We start from the raw sequence: 25,294 nt of genomic DNA, 5'->3' as shown, positions 1-25,294 counted from the left end.
GCTTTCTGCAACCCTCTGCCAGCAAAATCAGAACTCAGCAAAATCAGAACTCAGCCATCCCCAGCTCCATTTTCACTGGCAAAGGCAACACAGGCTGGTCCTTTGCTGTTTCCAGGGCAGCTCTGCGGGCCAGATTCTAGCCCCCAGGCCTTGAGTTTGACACCCCTGAACCAGGGGTGGGATTCTACGGTTCTGTCCGGCTCTGTAGAACCGGTAGCTCTGAAGAGCAGCAGACATAGAACCGGTTCTATGTCTGCTGCTGTTTTGGCTCACCCACCCGCCCGGGCTCTTACCTGACCTTTGTTTCCTGCTTTTTCAACCTCAGCTGCTTTGCGCAGCACAACTGAGGTTGAAAAAGCAGGAAAAAGGTGCTTTTTCAAACGCTGCACAAAACGTAAATCACCGAACAGGTAGTTACACCAGTTGGATCCCATCCCTGCCCTGAACTATATCATCAGTTATGATCAGAGCTGGAAAGAGTTATAGTCTACATCAGGTAGCTCATTATGGACTCAATATTGATTAAACAGCATTTGCTTAATATTCATTGATGGAAGATTGCTATATTGACCCATAACTCATATTTCTATGTCTTTTTCTCAGGGGTGGGGGCAATTTTCAAGAAGCAAAAAGTTTGTGAGTGATTTTCAAATATCTTCCAGTATGAAATGCTCAAGTTTCAGCAGTTCCTTCTCTTTTCCTGCAATCACATCTATTCCTCCTGGCTTTTTAAAATAACAGCTCATAGGCCACAACAAAAAATTAAATGGGGGATAGGTCCTATTTTAATTTGTTCCAATGTTTGGGTGTGGCATTATTAATCTGAAATGTTCCCTGTGTCCTTCCTGATAGCAGCTTCTACTGTGATTAATCAAAAGGTGTTTGTATTAGCCTTTTTATTATGTGGTAAGAGCAGCTGGGATGGGGAAGTCACTGTTTCTCTTCTCTAGCTGATATTTTAATAGAAAGTAAAGAAGTTAAGAGGCAACACTCCATGTCTTTTAAAAGCTGTGTCTAGAAGCATTCTCAAAGCATGTATGTCAGCTGACAACCTTCAGCTTTGCAAGTGAGGAATTCATGTAACAGTCATCAGCTCTGATGAAATATCAGTTCAGTGATGTAATTTCAAATTCCTCAGTTATGACTTACCAACTTCCTTATCCTAGCAGGTAAGAGTTTTTTCTCAAATAAGCACCAGTAGCTGAGGAGTGGAATGGTAGAACATATGGGTTCAAATAGCTACGAACATTGCTATTAGTATAGTTGTGTCAGGAGTGCTGAAGTGCTTCCAGATTGAAAGGATTGAATTGTGTCATCACCATTGCCCAGGGAGACCCATTCGGCAGCTCTTTTCACATCCTCATTAAGTTGGGTACCAACATGGTACCCATTTATCTACTCACAGTTGCCTGCTTTCTAACTACTGGGTCGGCAGGAGCTGGAGCATGTGACAGGAGCTCACCCCATTCTGCGACAAAAACTGGGTCTCGAAAACTGCAGGCCTGCCGATTGTGAGCCTCAGGTTCTAATCTTGTGAGATGTCATGTTCCCATAAGACCACTTAAAAAATAAACCTAGACCATGATTTTGAGGGGCAGCTCAACTGATGAATTATAACCCTTTTTGTAATGTCTCTAAACAAATCTGCTTCTCTTTTATTTACACTTACCTTTTCCCACATATTATATCAGTTTTGTTTTCCTCTTTAATTGTATTTCCTTTCTATTTCTCTTCACTCCGCTTCCAGACATATTTTGTGTGTGTGTGTGTGTGTGTGTGTTGTATGTGTGTGCATGGTGTTATGTGAATCCTTTCATTGAAGAAGGGACTTTCCAGATATAAAACGGAGTTGGCACTCTTAGGTGGACATAATAGGGAAGCTATGTACCACGCAGGAGCCTGTTTATAACCTTTTTTTTTCATCTGTTTCTCTCTTTGTGCTAAACTCTGAGTCATTTGCCATTTAAAACTGCTAGTTTATAAGACAATCTCTATTAATACAGCAGAGAACAGATTAATTATGAGATATCACTGGGAAAAACCCCAATATCATTCTTCCAGGATCATCTATGGTTTATTCTGGTGTAACATTTCAAGTTGGATTGTTCAGTAGAATTTTTTCAGACATCACAGCAGCAGTCAAAATGTGATGTTGGACCTGCCCTTTAGATTGAATGAAACATTCCTAGTTTGTGGACTGTGTAACTGGGTGTGGTGATAAGCAAAGATATTGCTTTTTCTATTTGAAGTGATGTTGAACAAACATTTCTTCCTTCCTATACTGTTCATGTCCTAGGACAAAGTTATTCATCTCTATTGGCCTACTTGGTTCTGATGTTACGTATCATTGATTTTATGAACTGAATTGCCAGATATGTAGCAGAGAAAGGTGAAAAATAGCTTTAACATGAAATTTGTTATCTACAGGTTACTTTTTGCAAAATATAAACTATATACATTGAGAAATAGTGTGCTGTTTCATTAAGATTCCTGAAAATTGTAAAAGGCTGCCCTCTAGTGCTATTCGTTAAAGATTAAGAATGTACTGTTTATATGTAATATATATGTAATACTATATATAAAAAAAACAAAGAAAAATCCTTAATCTTGAAGAATTTGATTGAAGCCAATGTTTCTTCTAAAGATCAGTTACATATTTTAAGAATGAACTAAGTATATAATTATAAGGAATTAAATATGCATATATAGAGAATATTGATGACAATAAATTTTGTACAAAGACTTGTTCTACAATTTTGGAAACAACACTCAGAGATTAACATTATAGTTTATGCAGCATAAAACACATTTCCTCAATTTGAGTTGAATTGGATGACATAATATCCAACCAGCTGGCTGAACTTCTAGCCAAATATACCATCTGCTTCTTTGTGGAAATGCATTGGCCTTAAGATGGCCTGGACACTGCCATTCGCATTATAAATTTACTGGTATGTTTGATCTACTGATTTGGGTATTCTATTTATATAAATGTATATTAAATCAGCGGTTAAGCATCTTCAATGCTGAATATAGTACTTCAAGCCCCATATACTAGAACAACACCATATTGGGAGGAACTAGCATGGTTTATTTTTAACTGAAAATGAAAAACAAAAAATCGAGCCCTCCAATTTTCAGGAATCATTGCCAGACTGCAAACTGCCATAAAAGAGGGGCTGGAGACAGCTCTGATTTACTGAATACAATTCATACTGATTCTTAAGGAATATAGATGCACGTATACTACAATTGTAAAAAAACTAATTTCTCTGGTCAATCAGAAAATAAAAATATATCTATGTAAAGCCAGACTGCCTTCAAAGTATTCCAGAATGCCATCTACATGATGGGCAGATTTGTTTAGTAGTAATTTAGTCATCTAGTTTTACAGTAATTCCCATAACATGGTGCAGATGCTCTGGCTCACATCTGCAGGATTAAGGACCAAACCCCTTACTTTCCACTAGGCAGAAAATATTTTTTATCTTGAAACTAAAAGTTAGGAATTGTGGCCGGGAAACGTAGCTTTAAAAATTAGCTGTCTAGAACTTTCAGGATCATCTGGAGGAGGGACCCAAAAATAACTGAAACAGAAATTAATATTTTTCAGTCACGAATCACCATAGGAAGAATAAATAAAAATGTCTAGCTAGCTATATAAACAGGGAGGGTGCATGAGAGTGCAACAGTTGCAGAAAAAGGTGTGGCAAAACTTGAGGAAGGTGCCCAAATGGCTGGCCCAGTGTGGGCATAGAGGGGCTCGAGGAGGTAACTTACTCCAGAGACTTGTGATCTTCTTTGCTGACTTTCTCACTGATTTTCTAGGAAAGCTGCAAGGAAGCTCACAAAAGACAATCATTTGGTCGTGGGGTGCTGTAACTGGTCATAAGTGCAAGCTGGTTGCCACGTGCCCAGATTATGATTATGTGACTGCAAAGCTGCTGGGGCAGCCAGAATTCTGAGCACTGGTTACCATTCATTCAGCACTTTGCAACTTAAAACAGTTACTAAACAAATGGGTGTAAGTCAAGGACTATCTCTGGTAACAGAATCTTGAAAGCCTGTCAAAGTTTTCCCTCTCCTTTTTGTTACACCAAAGAAAATCACTGTGGAGTAATCTTCTCACCTCCTCTTTTTCAGAGCTCAAATAATGTTTTTTTTAATTCCTTCTCTTTTCTTATGGTTATGCATTATTTTGATGTGAATTATCAAATACAAAAAGTCAACCGAAGACAAAGACTTCACTATGGTCAGCTCAAACCTTGAGTTAAGGCAGTGATAGACTAAAACCTGACTCATTAGCCCCTTTGTGATGGAACATACATTTATTACATATATTTGCACGTGTGTGTTTTCTTGCAGTTATGTTCCGCCTCTATGATACAGATGGGAATGGCTTCCTGGACAGCTCGGTAAGCTATCCTTCAAACTAGTCCTTTTCTTTAAAAGGATAAGAAGTTATACTTTTTCCCAAATGCATTGGGGCTTTCCTACTGTGATGCCACCACAAAATACTTAGGGCGAGGGATACACCAATGAAATCAGGCTCCAACTAGGCTAAGGCCTGGAAACAAGATCATTCCAAGTTGAGGTTCACAAAAAGGTTTATACAGGTATTTTTCAAAGTTGGCAGGCTGTGGTAAATTTAGCTGGTTAATAGCAGCATCAAAGCTCCTTAAATTTTATAAAAAAAATTCTTGATATAGTATATAATTCAATTACCTTGTAGAAAACTTAAATGGAAGGCAATGATATGGGTGTAACTGTGCTGTGTAATATTACCCTCCTGCAAACTCTTTAAAGTGTTTATTCTTAAAAAGAAAAAAAAGTAATCTGACATAATTGTACTAAGGAGGTGGCTCACCTTCATAAAGATATTTACCTTTTTTTCCCCTTGCATGCTGATATATAATTGCAACATCTATATAGGATATCACTCACATTATTTTAAAAACATTTACCTTCTTCCATGTTACTCCTAAATTCAGGAACTGGATCGTATTATCAATCAAATGGTACATGTAGCAGAATATCTGGAATGGGACTCCACAGAATTAAGGCCGGTAAGTTATTTTTCCATGTAGAATCAGCATTTATTTTTTTAAAGAGCTTTGTTCTGCTTTTGAGCATCATTTTTTCCTCTGAAGGGCTAGGACATACACAATATTCAATAAACAATGTAAAACTACCTTTTTTTCCTTTCCTTTACAGCAAAATACGCATAGCAATGGATCATTACTAATTAAGATTATCAGATACAAAAGGCTACACCTTCCTCCTACAAACATGTTTAGCAACATATGCCCTATCCAATGTGATTTCTTTTTTCATTTTCTTTGGGTAATTCCCCCATGCAGAATACTGACATTTTTGTGTAGCAAATGGAAAGATGATGTAAAACTTTTCTTTTCCATGGCCCAGTCAGGATTACTCCAACAAACACTTTAAATTTTTTTAGAAAAGTATCTACATACTATTTATATTTAATCTTATGTAGATTGGTCCTGAATTACTGAAATTGAACGATAAATACAAGGATGATCCCTATTTTTATTTCCAGAAGGGTTGCTATCTTAGTCTATTGCAGCAAAACAGAATCTTGTGGCATCTTAAAATTAACTGTTGTCCTTAAAAATGTAAGCTACAATTAGTCTTTAATATTTTCTTGTTATTGTTCTTTTTAATGATTTCTTGAGTCATCCATTAATTCTAAATAGCCATTTAAATCTGTCAAACATATTGTAATAAATCATCACAAATAGAATAGTTCCCAAAAAAGGTTATTATTTTTGAATTTATTTTGCAGAATTTTAAGCCATCTTCCACCCACAGATTTTTTTTCTCTTAAAACATCTTTTAAGATATAAGGATAATTATAGTTTCACAAGAAGAGACGTTGGAGGCTTAAAAAGATCTAACTTGGAAAATGTGTAACAACGAACTGCAACGCCAACCAACCAAACAAAACCCAACCATAAAACTAGAATTACATAGAACTCTAAATTACTCTGGGGACTGACTTATCAGATCCAAGTCTGCAGCAAACAAGCATGAATTTAAAAAAAGCAAAAGAAACAAAAAAGTAAGTTGAAGAAGTCAAAGCAATGTGATGACACCCAAAGATCAGAATGACAACCTGACTGGGATGGAAATATTGTATGATACCTTTACGTCTCAGTCAGCTAATGGAATCAACTGACAGCATTCAGTCTGTGAGATTAGCTGATTATATTCAGGCTGAAATTACAGCCTAGATTTGTCTCCACTGTCTAACTACTAGACTGTGATTCACAATGCAAACACCAGTGCCCTTGATTCTTTAACTTAATGTTGCAATCAATTTTGTTTCCCATGCTAATGTTCAAACCTACAGAACATTTCCTATCATAAAAATAATTGCAACAAAAATATGTATGATGTACATAGCTTTGTCTTCTACAGATTTTGAAAGAGATGATGGAAGAAATAGACTATGATCATGATGGAACTGTGACACTTGAAGAATGGATTCGGGGTGGTATAACCACCATCCCTCTGCTCGTTCTTCTAGGCATGGAAACAGTGAGTAACAAGCCTGACCTCACAACAATAAGCCAAACTTTCCCAACATGGTATGTTTCTAGAGTAACAATATTTCTAGCTAGGATAGGAGGGTGTTATTATTTGTTGTATAACCTTTCTTTCTACACATTATGCAATGTGACCAACAATAATTGAAATGCAAAATGGAAAATGGAAATTAAACATAAAACATAAATTAAAAACAAACCAAATATTATTTAACAGGGGGGAAAAGCCTGGCAAAAGATATCCATTCAGCTACTTTTTTTCCAAAGCAAAATAATACACTGCTCAAAAAAATAAAGGGAACACAAAAATAAGACATCCTAGATCTGAATGAAATATTCTTATTAAATACTTTGTTCATTACATAGTTGAATGTGCTGACAACAAAATCACAAAAAAATTATCAATGGAAATCAAATTTAGCAACCCATGGAGGTCTGGATTTGGAGTTACATGCAAAATTAAAGTGGAAAAAAAACACTACAGGATGATCCAACTTTTAATGTAATGTCCTTAAAACAAGTCAAAATGAGGCTCAGTAGTGTGTGTGGCCTCCACGTGCCTGTATGACCACCCTACAATGCCTGGGCATGCTCCTGATGAGATGGCAGATGGTCTCCTGAGGGATCTCTTCCCACACCTGGACTAAAGCATCCCCCAACTCCTGGACAGTCTGTGGTGCAACGTGGCATTGGTGGATGGAGCAAGACATGTTGTCCCAGATATTCTCAATTGGATTCAGGTCTGGGGAACAGGTGGGCCAGTCCATAGCATCAATGCCTTCGTCTTGCAGGAACTGCTGACACATACCAGCCACATGAGGTCTAGCATTGTCTTGCATTAGGAGGAACCCAGGGCCAACCCCACCAGCATATGGTCTCACAAGGGGTCTGAGGATCTCATCTCGGTACCTAATGGCAGTCAGGCTACCTCTGGCGAGCACATGGAGGGCTGTGCGGCCGCCTAAAGAAATGCCACCCCACACCATTACTGACCCACTGCCAAACCGGTCATGCTGGAGGATGTTGCAGGCATCAGAACGTTCTCCACAGCGTCTCCAAACCCAGTCACGTCTGTCACATGTGCTCAATGTGAACCTGCTTTCAACTGTAAATTCGCACCAGTGGCGAATTTGCCAATCTTGGTGTTCTCTGGCAAATGCCAAAGGTCCTGCATGGTGTTGGGCTGTAAGCACAACCCCCACCTGTGGACGTCGGGCCCTCATACCACCCTCATGGAGTCTGTTTCTGACCGTTTGAGCAGCCACATGCACATTTGTGGCCCGCTGGAGGTCATTTTGCAGGGCTCTGGCAGTGCTCCTCCTGTCCCTCCTTGCACAAAGGCAGAGGTAGCGGTCCTGATGCTGGGTTGTTGCCCTCCTACGGCCTCTTCCATGTCTCCTGATGTACTGGCCTGTCTCCTGGTAGCGCCTCCATGCTCTGGACACTATGCTGACAGACACAGCAAACCTTCTTGCCGCAGCTCGCATTGATGTGCCAACCTGGATGAGCTGCACTACCTGAGCCACTTGTGTGGGTTGTAGACTCCGTCTCATGCTATCACTAGAGTGACAGCACCGCCATCATTCAAAAGTGACCATACCATCAGCCAGAAAGCATAGGAACTGAGAAGTGGTCTGTGGTCACCACCTGCAGAACCACTCCTTTATTGGGGATGTCTTGCTACCTGCCTATGCTTTCCACCTGTTGTCTATTCCATTTGCATAACAGCATGTGAAATTGATTGTCAATCAGTGTTGTTACCTAAGTGGACAGTTTGATTTCACAGAAGTGTGATTGACTTGGAGTTACATTGTGTTGTTTAGGTGTTCCCTTTATTTTTTTGAGCAGCATAAATAAATGTATACGTAACTACCGTTATGAATACCAAAAGCCACTTCTTTATTATTCTTTATTTTTTCTTTCATTTATCTTCTTTTCTACTTCTTTTTCTATATTTTTTTTCACTTTTCTATTATTTTTCTACATACTTTTCTCTTTGTTTTTTACTCCATGAAAAATGCATTTAATAAAAATTAATTTAAGAGTGGGAGCCCAATAGAATCCCAAAGGTGGACATTCCACAATTAGAAGCTCTTCTCCCGCATACTGAATGAATCCGGCTTTGAAAACAAGTCATCTTCTGAAGGGCCTCTTATGTAGAACTTCACATCTAGAAAGATTTGTAATAGGAAAGGAAATCTCTCAGATATTCAGATTTCAAGCTTTTGTAATTTTGAAAATTAGTACCAATACTTTAAACTGTACCCAAGAAGCAATTATGGGAATTAAGTTGAGAAAAGGTTCTATACCGAATGTGACCTTCTGAAGGAAATTAGATATATCAATCAGAATCTGCTTACAAGAAACTAAAGAAAAGTATGAAAACTTTCACCAATAATCTAATTATAGTTTGCAATTATTTTTATTAACATTTGCATTGCTTGGTGGACTATAAGGAGAGGATTGAAGAAATGTTGTCCATTGCAAAGCAATCATTTATCTAATTTTTACTTTCAGAAAAGTTTAACATACTGCTTTTGATATGTAACATTCATAACAATATGTATGTTACATATGTTATCTCTAAGGGATAAAGCACATGCGGGATAGTGTAGTGTAAAGCAAAAGAGCTTCCAATGAACATTCACTTGAATATACACAGCCTCTTAGACTCTTTTAAGTCTCTGACCTTCTGAGAGTGCAAATATTGCAAAATCCAGATTCTCAATTTCCTTTCTAGCCACAGACACTAAGAACATCTTGACTGTCTGGACAATATCCAAGGATTGTGTTAACAGTTATCCAAAGCTTCTAAAAAGTGAAGGAGGTCAATATAAATAAATTGGATTAGGTTCAAATTAAATCTAATCATATAGTATTTAATTGTGCATTGTTCTATTATAGTGCTATGGAACCAATATCCATTTTACCCCCTTCATCTGCTCTAGATTCTTGAGACATACAGTACAAGCAACCTTTTGAATTCCTGGTGTAAACATTGTCAACAGCAGGAGCGATTTACTCAGTTTCACTTCTATAATCTCATGATTTAGGAATCCTATCTTTAGAAGGTAATGTGGTCATCTGATGGATTTTGAGAGATTATCTGATGCTCTTGACTTCTTGAGCAATCAGATAGAAAAAATACAATAGGAGAGTGAGAGAGAGAGATTCTTAAAAATAAGGGTATTAGTCATCAGCCCTAGTAATTACAGTTGTGTACCACCAAAGGTAATATGCCTCTGAATGTCAGTTCCCGAGGAACACAAGTAGGAGGATGTTAATGGGCTTTTTATGAGGTTTCCATAAGCTTTATTGACTATTGTGGGACAATAATCTCAAACTATGTACGTTTTTTTTCTGATCCACTACATTACTTATTAGAAGATAAGCAGCATATTTTGTTATCTGGCAAAAAACCTGGGATAATAAAGTTGTATAAAGTTCTGTTCATTTAAAAATTGTGAATTCTATATTTTATAAATTTTCTATCCAGGATAGGTTGAATGGTTGCTTTTTTCTTTTCTTTCAACATTTTGATAGCATGTCACTTCCTATTTTACGTGGCCACATGGTAAAAGGCCATTTGTTCCTTTGGAAACAGCTGGCCTGATTTAATGTCTACAGTCCCCTATACTTGTCTGTTTCATTGGGATTAGTGGATTCTGCCTAATTTTATAATTTTTTGGATTAACTCTCATGAGTCCCAATTAGAAGGCTTTGCTTTGTTCTCAAGGGAGTATTGTTTGTGATCTTTTTGTAAATGAGTGAAATACAAAATAAAATAAAGTGAAAATGCAAAATAAAAGGCAAATGAACTGAAAATTGTATAATGCAACTGTTGAAAATCACCTCCATGAACTTACTGGTGCAACTTTGGTGCTTGGCTAACGGTTTTATCTGGCTCAAATTAGGAATCCCTAAGCTAAATGTTTAGGGAGGGGAAAGACCAAGTTGCATTGAATAGTATAAAAATATTAGTGTTTTGTGCCTCTGTAAGTAAATGTAATCCGAGATTAGATTTTTTGCTGAAGTCTCCATGCATATCACTGTATCCCAGCTAGACATGCTAGCCACTATAACTATTCAAAAGAGAATATTTGAAATTGTATTATACAGATGTTAGTAATAAAGCACTCTGGAGTACCTTTTGCTGTGAAGGCACTCATGGAATCATGTTGATTCATTCTCTTCCAAATTAGGTACTTGCTTTTTCAGTACTTATCACAGAGGTGATTGCATATAGTGTACTCTACTGCCAAATACTGCACACCTCTATGGGGAGGTTTTCCTACGCATAAGATTGATGTTCACCTTAATGACACAATGAGAATAATATCTGGAACCCTTAAATCCACACTGCTCTCGTCTCATGGCTTCATGTTCTTTCTAACATTGCACCTCCTGACTGATCCCAGATGACAACAGACAGTTTGAGAGTGGAATAAAATAAACACGCCGAATGGCCGAGAGCCTGCAATGTGACTAGTGCACCAGAACAAACTACTGTATAATACATAGCATTCAAGAATGTCTCAAGAAATTTCAAGGCACCTGGGATGACTTCATTCCAGCCACACCAGAAGCAGTTAGATGGTTAGCTTCCTTATATATTGAATTATAACATCTATCACATTGCAGTTCTATGGCTCCATATTATGGTGATTTTATTATGGTTTTATCTTAATTTAATATATTATCTCCTATATTGTACTGTCTACACATGCACACACACGCGCACACACACACACACACACACACACACACACAGAGTTTAAACTAAAACTGTATTTTAATGATTGCATGACCTCTGTTGATGTCATATGTTAAATAAATAAATAAAATAGAGGTGCTACTATTGACAGGACACCCACCCATGTTTTATATTTGTCAGAGTCGCTGGTAACACCTTCTACTCACCCCCAAAAAAAGTCTACCATCCATTACAGATAATTGTAATTATATCATTCTATACTAATTGCTGAGAAAAACAACATATTTACATTTTTACAAATTCAAGTTATAATCCATTAGAATATTCAATCTTTGTCTTTTGACTATATGATACTACATAAATTATTTAGACTAATTTCCCCAAAATGGTAGCCAAAAATATTGGACAATGGCTATTTTGATTGACTTACCCACTGTAATCAGACAGAATCTCCAATCAAAATAGTTATTGTTGGAGATCATAGAAATGTACTGTAGCATATCAGGAGAAGATCAAGTCAAGATAGGTTAATGTATTCTCTAGGTAATTATTTATCATGAGTCTTAGATTATTTTCTTGCATGGTAGTAAAAGTTTAATTTTTAAAAAATTCCGTAGCTGCTTCTTCAAAAAAGAAAGAGGAGCTAGCAAAACTATAACTTAGGTTAATTCAGACAATTATTTACAGGTTGTTGACATGCCAATTAAGTTCAATAAGAGTATCTGTGTGAGGAAAACTGATGAATGTTTTCTACAATTCTTTTGTTCTGATAATATTAGTTCACATTATGAAGAGATAATATCGATAATTGTGTAAAGCGTATATTTCTGTGATTGAGTCATTCGTGGATCATTGGAGATTTATCATACTGATTCTTCTCTGCTAAATTAACTCTTTTTTAAAAAAAAATCCCTACAGAATATAAAAGATGATGGCCAACACGCTTGGAGGCTGAAACATTTCAAGAAGCCTGCCTACTGCAATTTTTGCCGGACTATGTTACTGGGGGTTAGGAAGCAAGGCTTGTGCTGTTCCTGTAAGTCCCTGCAGATGCACCATAATTATGGCTATTGAGATTACCTGCATGTTAGTTGGGAAGGGTCATGCCAAAATCTCCCCTAAAGATGGGGAGAGGATTTCTTGATTTAGTTTCTGTTTAATCTTAAAACAGAGATAGTAAGACTTCAATATTTCCAGTAGGTTCCTTTCTCAAAGGAAGCTTGAGATTTTTCCAGTTGTACACCATTTATATTATAGAACCAGATACCAGATAATCCACTTTCAGGACAACCAAAGTAACAACTCAGAGAGAATAGTCTTTTCTAGGATTTGGATGGATCTACTTAAAAAGTTGAATGTTGTGTGCTTTAAGAGCTTCCTGTTGTCACAGCTGTTCTTTTCAATTGAATAAATTAATTAGTGTCAATGATACTGAAGAATCCCAAAGACTAAAAAAGTTCATGTTTAAAAAATATTATAAGAGGAAACCAAACAACAGTCTTTTACTGAAATAGATTATTTTACAAAAGCCTAGATCAGGGGTGTCAAACTCATGTCATCATGGCAGTGTTACATGACATATCAGGACGTTTTCCCCCTTTGCTAAACCAGGCGTAGGTGTGGCCAGCATGTGATGCATCTGGCCTGTGGGCCAAGAGTTAGACAGCCCTGGCCTCGATGCAAGAGGCATGTCCTAAGTTGCCATCTAGAGAAAGCTTGGAGGCCAACCTTGGGACAAGAGTTTCAAATATTAAGGTAGGATAGATGGCTATTGAGAAGTGTCACTGGATTCAGTAAAACATAATTTATAGTAAATTAATAAAGATGGCAACTGTTAATACATTACTTTCAAAGTTTAACTTATGGGAATCTGAGGTTCAGAAGATATATAAATATATTGATTGTAAACCCCATGCGGAGAAATGACATCAACTAACAACACCAGGTAGATGTTAATCCTGAGGGGTAAAAGAGTCACATCCTGAGGAAACCCACAACACAAAAATTCAGGACTCAATCTCTCCCTCTGGAATTGCACTTGAAAAAGGAAGGAGGAGAACCACCATAGTACTGCTCCCAGCCCCCTAAGCCAGTTCAGAATTTTATCATAATTGATGGTATTGAAAGTTGCTAAAAGTTCAAGGAGAGCTAGAACAAATGTACCACCTCTGTTCCCAGCCAGCCAGAGGTCACTCACAAGTGTGATCAATTCCATCTCAATAGCGAATGGGGAATCTACTACCCTGGGTTATGACAACAGTTTACTCGTTTAGAATTTTCCCAAGAATTGTATATATAATTACATACATGGAATAATATATTTTAACAGCCAAACTTTAGAAGTAGCTGGAAATTGCCCTCAATACAGTATTTTAGAATGATTCTCTTTTTTTCCCCTTTCTACAGTTTGTAAATATACTGTCCATGAAAGATGTGTGTCCAAAGATATTGCTCCTTGCATCAGTACTTATGTAAAATCCAAGAGAAATACAAATGTAAGTGAGGCATATGTGGAAGATCAGTACTATGTGTCCACTATTTAATCATCTGCCATAAATTCAAAAGCCATCTGTATGTAGAACATGCAGCCCATACTATCATACTAATGCTATTTTAGTAAAAGAGGTCTCTCTCTTAAGACAACTGTGATTTTGATATAATATATACATATCAGTCTCAAATGGTGGAGTTTATATCTGGGGCAGCATTTGCAGATACGCTTTAGGATTAATTTTTGTTTGCAAAGTGATAATGTGTTCTTTTTGACTCCATTTAAATCTTGTTGCCTTAAATGTTGTATTTAGTGAAAATCAGCATTTAATATAACGTAGGTCCACAAAAATACTGCCTTCCAGATCTTCCCATCTTCAGTACCTGAACCAAACTCAGTTAATTACTTCAACCATATTAATAGGTACACTAGATAAATAATACTGTACATCAACAGTACTAATAAGTACTACTAGAGAAATTAAAACTGTGCTGAAATTGTAACTCTGTTAAGATTCAAAGGGCATGCTCTCTGTTGCAAAAAAAAAAAAAAGCCAAGAGTTGCAGTTAGTACAGGAGCTAAATTGAAACTTTGGTTTTGAATCAGATATTGAAACATTAGAGAGATGTAGTTGTTTACAGTGTATGCACATGGGTATACAATACTGATTAAGAGCTGCTTCCATGGGTATGCACATTACAAGTTATAATGTAATGGTGAGTGGGAAAGACTTTGGGACATGGGGCAAAGAGATGCTAACTAGGGAACCATCAGATAAGAGACAGCATAGTCTTCAGCTGCAGACTGAGCAGAGCAAGAGGCTCTGAAGGGACTCTTCATAAGTTCTCAGACTCTAAAGACGATAGCAGGAGAACTTTCCCACTTGCAAAATTCGATTAACATAGCTTTACAGCAAATTAAATTTAGTGTATCTGGTCATGTTCCCTGTCTGGTCTACCAGATAAGGCTGATAGTTAAGCTATTTACCTACAACCATTTATGTTTTCATAAATGTATAGACAGGCAGCCCCATAGTGCTTTTCAGCATTCTCGGGGTGGTTTACAATGACAGCATATTGCCCCCAACAACCTAGATTCTCATTTTACCGATCTCTGAAGGATAGAAGGTTAAATCAATCTTGACTCCTGTGTCAGGACTGAATTCCAAGCTGTGGGCAGAGTTTGTCTGTAATGCTGCATTTTAACCACTGTGTCATCAGGGCTCTGGTATAAATGTCTAGAAATAATCAGAGAAAACAATTCCCTAAACTGAAGATGGGAACAGTTCCTGTACTAGAAACTTCCCTAAATTATTAATATCTTCCCTTTCTACCAAGCTAGTTGAACAATTTTGCATTTCTAGGTTATGCAGCATACATGGATTGAGGGCAATTCCCCAGCCAAGTGTGATCGATGTCATAAAAGCATCAAATGCTACCAGGGAATTACCGGACTACATTGTGTATGGTGCCAAATCACAGTGAGTATGTGAAGAGAATGCAGTCTTTTTATTTTTAACCCCAAAATATGGAAATCTATTTAGTCACAACAGTTTGTTATACATTTAAATTAATAAATTTTGTGACATGTTTGTAAGAAATAAAGGTTCATCTTCCATTACTACTGTAGCAATCCCTCCTAATCCCCAAAATAGCCATTATTCAGTAAATTATAAAGAAATCATAAATGCTAAAAATATTGTAGCTCAACAGTTCATGCCACTATACATCACCTCTTTTATAACCCTGATTCTGACATATATGAAGTAAATCTTTGTGAAAAGGAAGGTCTACAAGAAGGCTTCAGAGGCAAAATTGCTCAAGGAACACATCCAGGATTGGATGATAACAATGATATTACCCACTTTGCAACTATTGTGAACTATTATAAGCACCACTGTGGTACAAAAATAAAGCTCATAGGATGCATTGCTTTTTTTCTATTTGAAGGCATTTATTTTTATCGTTATGTGTGGTGAATGGTACTACATGCCTCTTGAGTACAATGACAGGTACAGAAGTTTACCAGATCTGCAGATATTAGGGCAGGAAGAACAGAGCTGTTTAAAAAACATGATTTCTGATTTTATTAATTTAAACTCTTCTCCTTTTCCAAAGAACTCAAAGCAGTTCTTTGAAGAAACAGCAACAGAAACAATTTCATAGAGTTACAAGCTGATTACAACAGAAAAGCATAACCTCCCACAATTCCTGAAGCTCCTCCAGAGCTCCTCCTAAAAGTTAGCAGCAAATCATAATTTATAATGTGATAGAGGAGGGTATACTCTTGGACAGTTGTAGCTTCCAAGTGATCTTAAAAGTCAAACCATGTAAAACACATTGTCCATGAGCAAGGTCTTCCAGTCCAGAAAAGGGCACAGTTGGTGTACAACATGGATCTATGCAAAGGTCCCCCTGACAGGAATCATGATTCTAGGAAAATCTCACAAATTGTGCACCAGCTCAATCTGAGGAAGTGTGACCCTTTTCAGATTTCAATGGTGATAAATCACCAGACGCTGAAAGGACCCAAAGCATAGAGCCACTCCATCTTGCCAGGTCTGGACTGTGGGATCTTCCCTGTCTAGACACTCATAGCCTCCAGACATTTGGTCAGTCACAATAGTATCTGCCAAGCCAAGGCTAGAGATGTATAACTGTATCATGGGCATATTTCCCCCTCTCCATTTTGGTACAAAGAATCACTATTTTCTCATTAGCTTAATTCCTTAAGGAATTAACTCTCCCAATAGAAAGCAATGACTTTTCTGCTGTGCTGTAGACTAAAAGCCATCTTATCAAAGAAACATCAAAGAAACATCAGGTGCTTTGCTAATCTGATATTATAATTTTCTTGATCACAAGTAAAGAAAAAAATTAGAGGATCAAATGGATATGGGAACAGGAAAGTAAACATTGGTACATGCTGTTTTCTCTTTTTTTTTAAAGCTTCACAACAAATGTGCCTCACATGTGAAACCTGAATGTGATGGTGGGCACCTCAAAGACCACATCTTGCTGCCTTCTCAGATCTGCCCAGTTGTTCTGGTAAATGAGTCAGCTTGGCACATATCAAATTGTTTTAATGAGTGATATTTTCTTGTTGATTCAATTTCTGTCTCACTTAAGGCAACTGGATAATATAGTCTCATGATCCAAAAGGTTTTATCCAAGCTGATTTAGTTAATTAGATTAGCCATTCCAAGCCTGGTATTCCCCTGTAATATTTGCGAATTGCACCATGAATAAAGGGCTGAAGCAATTCTTTTAATTTGGAAATATTACAGAAAAGGCCAGTAAAAGGGACCACGATGATTCAGAATGATTCTACAGAGAAAATGGATAATAAGACTAGATAATCCAGTGGAAGTCTTTCCATAGTTGCTAATCATGATGGCTTTATACCTTCTCCAAGATCAGAGGCATTATGTCTCAATTAAATCTTGTTTGTGGGAATTTTATGGCTACCGTTATGCAGAAGCTACTTTGGGGGTGATATTTTTAGAACTTAATTATAATTTGTAGCAAAATTGCTAGGTTATCCAAGATCATTTGGAATTTATAAAATGCATGTCCTGTACCAAATGATAAGTTTTGCACTGTTTAATAGGCAGCATTTTAGTACCCATGTGTTATACAATATCCTTAGTCTTTTGTGGTCTTACATATTTTTATACTTAGAATTCTATCATTTCCTCTCTGTTTATGTCATTAGTACTTCTTTGCTATCTATTTTTAAATGTCCATATCCATCTTTGACTCTTCAAAAGGATAGGCAATCCCACTCACGAAGATCAGAGAGTGAATCACCATCCAGCACCACCCCCGAGGATACGAACATGATCTTCAGATACAATACTACCACAGTGGATGAACATGGACTGCAGGTGGGTAGCTGATAGCATCTTTTCTCCCTTGTACATGTATGGTTGTATTTACTCATGCAGAAGCACTTTCATCATTGTGACCAGTAGTGGGCCACTTTGGAGAAAGATATACAGAGTCAAATATATTAGTCCTTTAACCTGCTTATAAACCACTCTGAGACTAAATAGCCCCAAAGCAATGTATGCCCCCACCTAAAAGCCACCATTCCCTTCTCCATTTCCATATATAAAGTCAAATAGCCTGGAAGTTGCATCTTTCTTTGTATTAACATTGGAACAGTATTTTTCTTTTTTTTGCATTCCTGGAGGCAATTCGATAGTTTACATTCATGTTTCTCAACCTGAGCATTCTTAAGAGGAGTGGACTTCAATTCTTAGAATTCCTCATCAAGCATGGTTCTGGGATTTGAAGTTTGTGTATCTTAAAGTTGCTGAGATTGAGAACCATTGGTTATGGAACGGAAGGAAAATTACATGCCATGTTGCATTTTTCCCCCCCTAATATCTTGCTTCCACCTTCCAGCATCTGTTTTTTTGAGGTACATGACTCACTCTGCCTAATGGAAGACCTTGCCGCAGTCCACAAATTATTATGTTAAACTGTGTATGTGTTAATAGCAGAACATTCATCCCCATAGAATTTCCTCTAATTTAATATTCAGCGTGCCTTCTCTTTGAAAAAAATATTATAATGATATAGAATCGATGCTTGCAAATGTTTGATTAGGCTAATATGTGTCATGCCCTTAAGAATTTAATCACTTGATGTGTATCAAAAAGGTGCAGGACATCACAAGCCTCCTAAATGAAGATGTCCATTTATTATTCTGTGTCCAATTTGGATACGAATTTTGTCCCAGTGTATAGCAAGACAATGTGCAAAAAAGGTGCAAAGAATAGCACAGTTTGGAGGATTGTAATGTTTCTCCATTTTACTAAATCCTATTTACCTAACTTCTTTCTAGTTAGTTGTTTTGCTTCATCTGTAACTCTGCCATAACACTTCTTTCTCCTCCTTTCTGCACAACGTTTGTATATTGTGCAAGGAGTCTGCTTGTTTGATATCCACTTTGGTTTTCAGATCACGCCTAAACCAGGAACACACCCATTGCTGGTATTTGTGAACCCCAAGAGTGGAGGAAGGCAAGGAGAAAGGTATGTTTCCCCCTTCTTTTGGAAACTTGTACATTTCCAGGATTTAAGATTGTGATACAAAAAATGCACCAATAAATTGTTGTAGGCAAATAAATTATCTTCAGGCAAATGTTTTATAGCAGATTTTCCCCTATATTCAAACTGTAATGTTCCTTATAAAGTGCAGTTATGATTCCAGGTATTTTTACCATTACTCTTACAAGTATAAGAACAAGCAAAATAAGCTTACCTTTGAACAAGGAGCCCTTGGGGTCAGTGGTCAGAATGCAGTATTGTACTGCATACATTGCCCACAGCCTGGAGTTAGATCCTGACAGGGCTCAAGGTTGACTGAGCCTTCCATCCTTCAGAGATCAGTAAAATGAGGACCCAGATTACTGGGGCAATACGGTGATGTTGTAAACTGCCCAGAGAATGCTGTAAAGCACTATGGGGTAGTATAAAAGTCTAAGTGCTATTACTAAGTGCTATAAGCTTCTGTGAATGTCCTGAAGCAGGAAACTGCTATAGTTTAGCACCAGAATATCAATTTTGAATGCAGACTCCAGAATCCAGATTAAATAATTTGCATTTTGAGATAATGGTAAAACAGATTTCAGAGTAGAACTCTGGAGAGGTGCTACCAGTCAATGTAAAATGTTGGTTAAAAAAATTGATGTTTGCCTAGAATAGTTGACCAGGCTGGCTGAGATTATTGGAAGTTGTAGTTCAACATCACCTGGAACTATAAAATTGTAGAACTGGAAGAAGCCATTAAGTGTAATTCCCTGTTCAAATGAAAATGGAAGTATCCAAAATAGGTGGCCACCAAGCCATTACTTGAACAAATCTAGCAAAGGGGAGCATACTATCTTCCTTGCTAATTGATTCCATTGACAATCTGCCCTTCCTGTTACGAAGCTTTTCCTAACACTCAAATGGAATCTACTTTCCTATAACTAAAGGCTATGTTTTCCTGCTGTACACATTGTCAGAAAACAAATCCTCACTTTTTTTCTGTAAATCTGAAAGCATTATCATGCTTTTCCCATTGCCTTCATTCATCTTTCCTTAAATCCCTCAAGTCCACTTCCCTGAGCCTCTTCAAGGACTTCATAACCTCCTTTCCTAACCTCAATTGATTCTGTACATAGCTTTTTTTGATGCCATATCTATAAATCAGTCTTACTGGCATGTATTCTTCCTTGGTGACTGCCCCTCCCCTTTTTATGTGGTTCTTTTATTTAGAAATTTCCCCTAAAGATTGTTTCTTTGTTTGTGCAAAGGTAAGCTTCTTTTGCTGTGTTCCGTTTTTTTTGTTTTTAATTTTGACTGGGGGGAGAGAATGCTGATCTTAGTGACTCCTGTTTTAGGAATTCCCACCCAATCTTTGAATAATTTTCACTTTCGTGTTTCTTGCCACGGAATCCTACTTTTCATTGATTGAATTTATTAATTTAAGTTTCCATTAAAATCAATTACATTATATAGTACATTACATAGTCATTTTATCTCATGTTCTTGCTTACTTCTACTTCCTCAATTATTGTAGTTATTCTCATAATAAGTGTAGCTAAAGCTCTGGTGACCTTGTCCACTATTAGAAGAAAAAAGTAATCTGCAAAACAATGGAAAAAATAATAATTTTCCTTGACTCTCCTTTTTACAGCTGTTGACTCTTATTTTTCTTACTTTTAGGGTACTTAGGAAATTCCATTACATACTCAATCCCAGACAAGTTTACAACCTGGATCGTGGAGGACCTAATCCTGGGTATTGAAATTCAAAACATGGCCTTATTTCACATATTTGCTTGTTTGTTTGTCATATTTAGAAATTGTTGGTCTTCCTTATTATTACTTGTTTCCTTTGTGTTGTCTCTGATCTATTCTTTTTATCACTTCACTTCTTTTTTCTCTTTGCTTCTTTCCTAAGTTCAATTTCTCTTATTTCCTCCTCCTTCCCTACATAAAAGCTTGTTCATATGCCCTTAGATTGAGAATCTCAGCTGATTGTTGGTCTTTTAAAGTATGTATATGCTGGGTTGTATTATATTTGCTACATTTGTGTTATTGAGTCAACTGGATCTCTATCAATTCATGAAAGAATACGTGTGGATGTTTCATTGTAATACAAAGGATCAATACAGCAGATGTTATTTGCAGCTGAGATTATTTAGTGTGTTGCTGTTAGTGGAATTATATCTAAAGTTTACATAAATACTAAGAAATCTATGATTTGAGCAGGAATAAATAGAAAATAAATCTCATTCATAAAGTGTAGATTGGACTCTGAACTGCATTATTTCTTTGTCAACTAGATTGCACTTAATCATTCACCTGTTCAGTTGAGAATAGCAAAATATCTTTTTTAAAATCCTGATCAGCACAACTAATATGCTTTTCTGTGTGTTCACTTCTGTATACTATTGTAGAATTTGAAAAGCAACCATCTAAATCAGACCTTCCTCAGTCTTATACCCTCCAGATAGTTCAGATTATAAATTCCAGAATGTACTTGGAAGGTTGGGGGAGGATGTGGCATTTTTCATACTGTACAATAAGCATCCGTTTCTAAACTATTTCCTTTTTTTGCCTTCTATTTTTTCTTAGATTAAATTTTTTCCGTGATACCCCCGACTTTCGTATTTTGGCTTGTGGAGGGGATGGGACGGTTGGATGGATCCTGGACTGCATAGGTAAATTAGGATCTGTCAATAGTTGATAAATGAAATTATCATTAGAAGCATGGATCGAGTCTAGGGTCACTGCTAAGAGAAGGGAAGGAGAGGCTGAGGTTCTTCTTTCTCATGAATATGCATATCTCTGTCCAGTGTAACAAAAGAAACTGAATTAGAGAACTCTGACAAGAAAGGAGGATAGTTATCATCTACTTCTTCATGGTTGTTAAGATAAGGAGCTACAGTGGCACAGATTAAAATCAACAAGCAAAGTTTAGATGAAAAGAGTAAGCCTAGGTTTTAACCTTCTTGCTATGAGGAGCAGAGAAGGTGGCTATTTACACATCTTGTAATCAATTATATTAACATTCATTATTTACAATTTAATTTATAGTATACCACCAGTGTGATAGTGTCAACTCCCCTCTCCTGCAGTTTCGATATTGGCTATAGCTGTATGTTCTGACCATCACATCAAGCTTAATAAAGGCTGAGGAAGGACCTCTGGAAAGTAGCTTAGCTATTATTTTGCTTGTGGCCACTCACTGTAAGATTTATCTCCTTCTCTCAGAGACTCTAAATTTTAGAAATATTTCATACCATGGCAATCTTTGTGCCTATCTTGTAACAAAAAAAAATGCAGTCCCTTAAAGATGGGGAGAAATGTTGTTGGGGGCAATATGCTGACATTTGTAAACTGCTCAGAGAGTGCTGTAAAGCACTGTAAGTGGTCTATAAGTCTTAAGTGCTATTGCTATTCCTATTGATTAAACTGTGGCAGGAGGGAGTGATGCAGATGTAGAGATAATGTTCATCATAATTATCAGAGACTCCACTATACTAATCCCCAACTCCTTCCTCCCCCTCCACCCTTTCTTTCACTAATAATCGATTCTCATCCATTACATCTATCATGTTGAGGCCAAGTCTTCTAGACAATTTGCTCCAGGTACATCATGTACTCTCCCTGCTGTTGCTTTTTATTTTTAGTCAGTGAACACAATTCAAGTGAATTCTATTCCCTTGGGAGTTATTAGGCTTTATTACTCCTGTGAGCTCTCCTCTGGCAGATGTTGCAAAAGAAGGTCATCAGACCCAAAGGCCTATCTGTGGGCCTCTGATGGTTGCTTATTTCTTTGCAGATAAAATGAACTTAGCAAAGCACCCTCCTGTGGCTATCCTGCCATTGGGAACAGGAAATGATCTTGCCCGCTGCCTCCGATGGGGAGGAGGTAAATCTCTTAAGTCAGCTCAATGTTTTGGTTCGTTCACCATGATTTCATGCCATGACTTGCCAATGATTCCTCTTGCTAGCAGTCCTATGTGTTGTTGAAACCTGTCAGCTGTTTTTAATGCCACTAACCATTTTCCATGCTTTGTTGCTGTAATGAATATGGGGAAATTTCATGGAAAGGTAGCTTCACTTTACCACCCAGAAGATAAGTGGAGAAAATTAAACATTTTTTCCACAATTGAACACCAAGGAGCCAATCAGTTTTCCTTCTCAGATGGGCATGTAAACAGAGGAAAGAGAGCAGGCATTCTCTTGTTTTTGTTTTTTGTGCTTCTCCTTTGATGCCAGCTAATTGCAGAGGAAGACAAAAGTTCCATATTTGGCAGCTACGGGAGAGGAAATAGTGAATCTGGGCAAAAAAACTTGACCAGCAAAGCTGGTTGTAGTATAGATCTGCTGCATTTTGTGGATTGGGATGTGGGCTGTGTAAACTTTATGGCACGTATATGTGTGAGGGATCCTGGAGTTTAGCAAACATCTATTTCCTGGGATAGTAGGAACTGAGATCAACTTATTCAAGAGATATTTGTTCATTTTTCTTTATTTTCCATTTGCAACATAAGTTTCTGGTCTTGTTTTATATAATTTATATTCTTAAGTAGTACTGATTCTGGAAAAGAAATCTAATCTTTGCATACACTTTCCTATCGGGTCATGCTACTGAAAGAAGAGGGTGGCCACTTACCACCTTTTTTGTAAAACAGTGGTAGAATGGGTTTTTAAAATGATTCGTACAGTGGTGGGCTGGAACTGGCTCACAAGATCTGATTATTAAATTTTCTGGAATGTTATGAGCTACTTGAATACAGATATGAGCTATGATGCTTATGGTGCAGAGTAGTGGCAGCAATACATTTGGGATTGTTAATTGTTATACATTTATAAGTACACCACTGAGATATCACAACTAACATACTTAATTGGCTCTCCCCTGGGGAGTTGTGAGATAAGAGTATGGACATCTTGGTAGAAATGCATGTATGCTGAAGCCATCATGCCCGGTGTGCATGCATACGGTATTAAAGTACCATTGGAGGCTCTTCACAATCACTCTTGATCTCCATGATGTGGATGCATTCTTATTTAGAGTACATATCCCATGAAGATATCCCACAATATTCACCATGCAGCCAGCAGCTATAGACAATCAATAACTGTATTACTCACAAAGTACTGCTTCATAGTACTGCTTCAATTTGAACTATCCTGCAATTTAACATTATTATTAGGGCTGGGATTTTAAATGATCCTTATATGGAATGCACATTGTTTGCTCGCCAAGAGACTGATGCCAATGTTTTTGCCACCAGCAATTAATTGAGAGTTGGAGATGGAGTACAAGGCCTCAGACTTCAACCCAAAATCCAGTTATGTTGTTGGGGAAGCTTATGCTACATCAGATTGATTTCTGCTTCAAATTGTAGATTCACCTGCCTTTCTTTTCTGGCTATATATTCTGCACAGCCCATCACTGCCTGGCCTTCTCTTACTCTATTTCCCCATTAATGCTTGGCAAATTCCACCATAACATTCTGTTCTTCATCACCTGTCAATTTTTATTTTTCTATTCCAAGGTTATGAAGGAGGCAACCTAATAAAAATACTTAAAGATATTGAGCACAGTACTGAGGTAATGCTGGACCGATGGCAAATTGATGTCATTCCCAATGACAAAGAGGAGAATGGAGATCCTGTCCCATACAGCATCATCAACAACTATTTCTCCATAGGAGTAGTAAGCAATCTGTGTTATCTTATTCACGTGGCTTTCCAAATATCTAGGACTACAATCCTATCATCTTTTACCATGCTGATAAATTTTAAGTCTCAATTTTTTCATTTTTTTCCTTCATACTATTCTCAATGCATTGGAGTATCAAGGTCATTAATAAGAACATAATTAATTATGGAAGGACTGCAGTAGAGAATTGATTTGGGAAGCAAAGGGAGGTATAATAGAAGGATCATTTCCATAGTATATGCACTTCAGAAGTTTGTGGCAAGGCATTCTGCCTGTTTGCTTCTGACTATTTTTCACCAAAATCATTATCGAATAATAAAACAAATAATAACACCATACAGAGTATATCAGTGACAGCAACATGCCAAATGACACAACAGGAGAGTTCACCCAAACTTCTGGATAAACAGTTTGGCCTTTAGCTGAATTCCATAACTGGAGCACTTCAGACCAAAGGTCTGATAAATGCATATTGTTCAAAAGACCTTATTTACTGGATGTTAGCTTCTGGACAAATACATTTGAGAAAGATGACCAATAAGATACCAACAAGGACCTGAGTCACGTAGCTTGGATTTTTCTTAATAGTATAGGAGCTGCCAGTTCTGATCCTGCAAAACTGATATACAGTAATGTTTAGTAAGTAATGAAAGTAATGTTTCTATTGTAGGTTGTACAGTGTTCAGATCTGAAGCAGGAAAGTATTGCAGCTCCAATATGTTCTTCCATTTTATTAGCAACTCCCTAAATGAGCTATACTATTTCCTGGATTTACAGGGTAC

General features: G+C 37.2%; 1 protein-coding gene across 3 annotated transcripts in view; it reads left to right on the top strand.

The window, feature by feature from the left end:
* DGKG (diacylglycerol kinase gamma) overlaps positions 1-25,294 on the top strand; it is a 103,503-nt gene that overhangs the window by 38,773 nt on the left and 39,436 nt on the right. For 2 of the 3 annotated variants that reach the window (XM_087933082.1, XM_026701379.2), the window contains exons 9-21: positions 4,366-4,415; positions 4,992-5,066; positions 6,445-6,564; positions 12,205-12,322; positions 13,693-13,781; positions 15,141-15,257; positions 16,726-16,824; positions 17,547-17,663; positions 18,745-18,818; positions 20,496-20,570; positions 21,410-21,495; positions 22,620-22,709; positions 24,346-24,506. In XM_087933082.1, coding sequence (XP_087789208.1) covers positions 4,366-4,415; positions 4,992-5,066; positions 6,445-6,564; positions 12,205-12,322; positions 13,693-13,781; positions 15,141-15,257; positions 16,726-16,824; positions 17,547-17,663; positions 18,745-18,818; positions 20,496-20,570; positions 21,410-21,495; positions 22,620-22,709; positions 24,346-24,506 — 1,271 coding nt within the window. The remainder of the gene's footprint in view (positions 1-4,365; positions 4,416-4,991; positions 5,067-6,444; positions 6,565-12,204; positions 12,323-13,692; positions 13,782-15,140; positions 15,258-16,725; positions 16,825-17,546; positions 17,664-18,744; positions 18,819-20,495; positions 20,571-21,409; positions 21,496-22,619; positions 22,710-24,345; positions 24,507-25,294) is intronic. The other variant, XM_087933083.1, reaches the window with a different exon arrangement.

Source organism: Pseudonaja textilis, chromosome 4 (genome assembly GCF_049901715.1).
Source record: "Pseudonaja textilis isolate UNSWEBS1 chromosome 4, rPseTex1.2, whole genome shotgun sequence".
Taxonomy (NCBI): Eukaryota; Metazoa; Chordata; class Lepidosauria; order Squamata; family Elapidae; genus Pseudonaja; species Pseudonaja textilis.
Note: the sequence above shows the minus strand (reverse complement) of the source record. Positions and strands in the feature narration are given on the sequence as shown.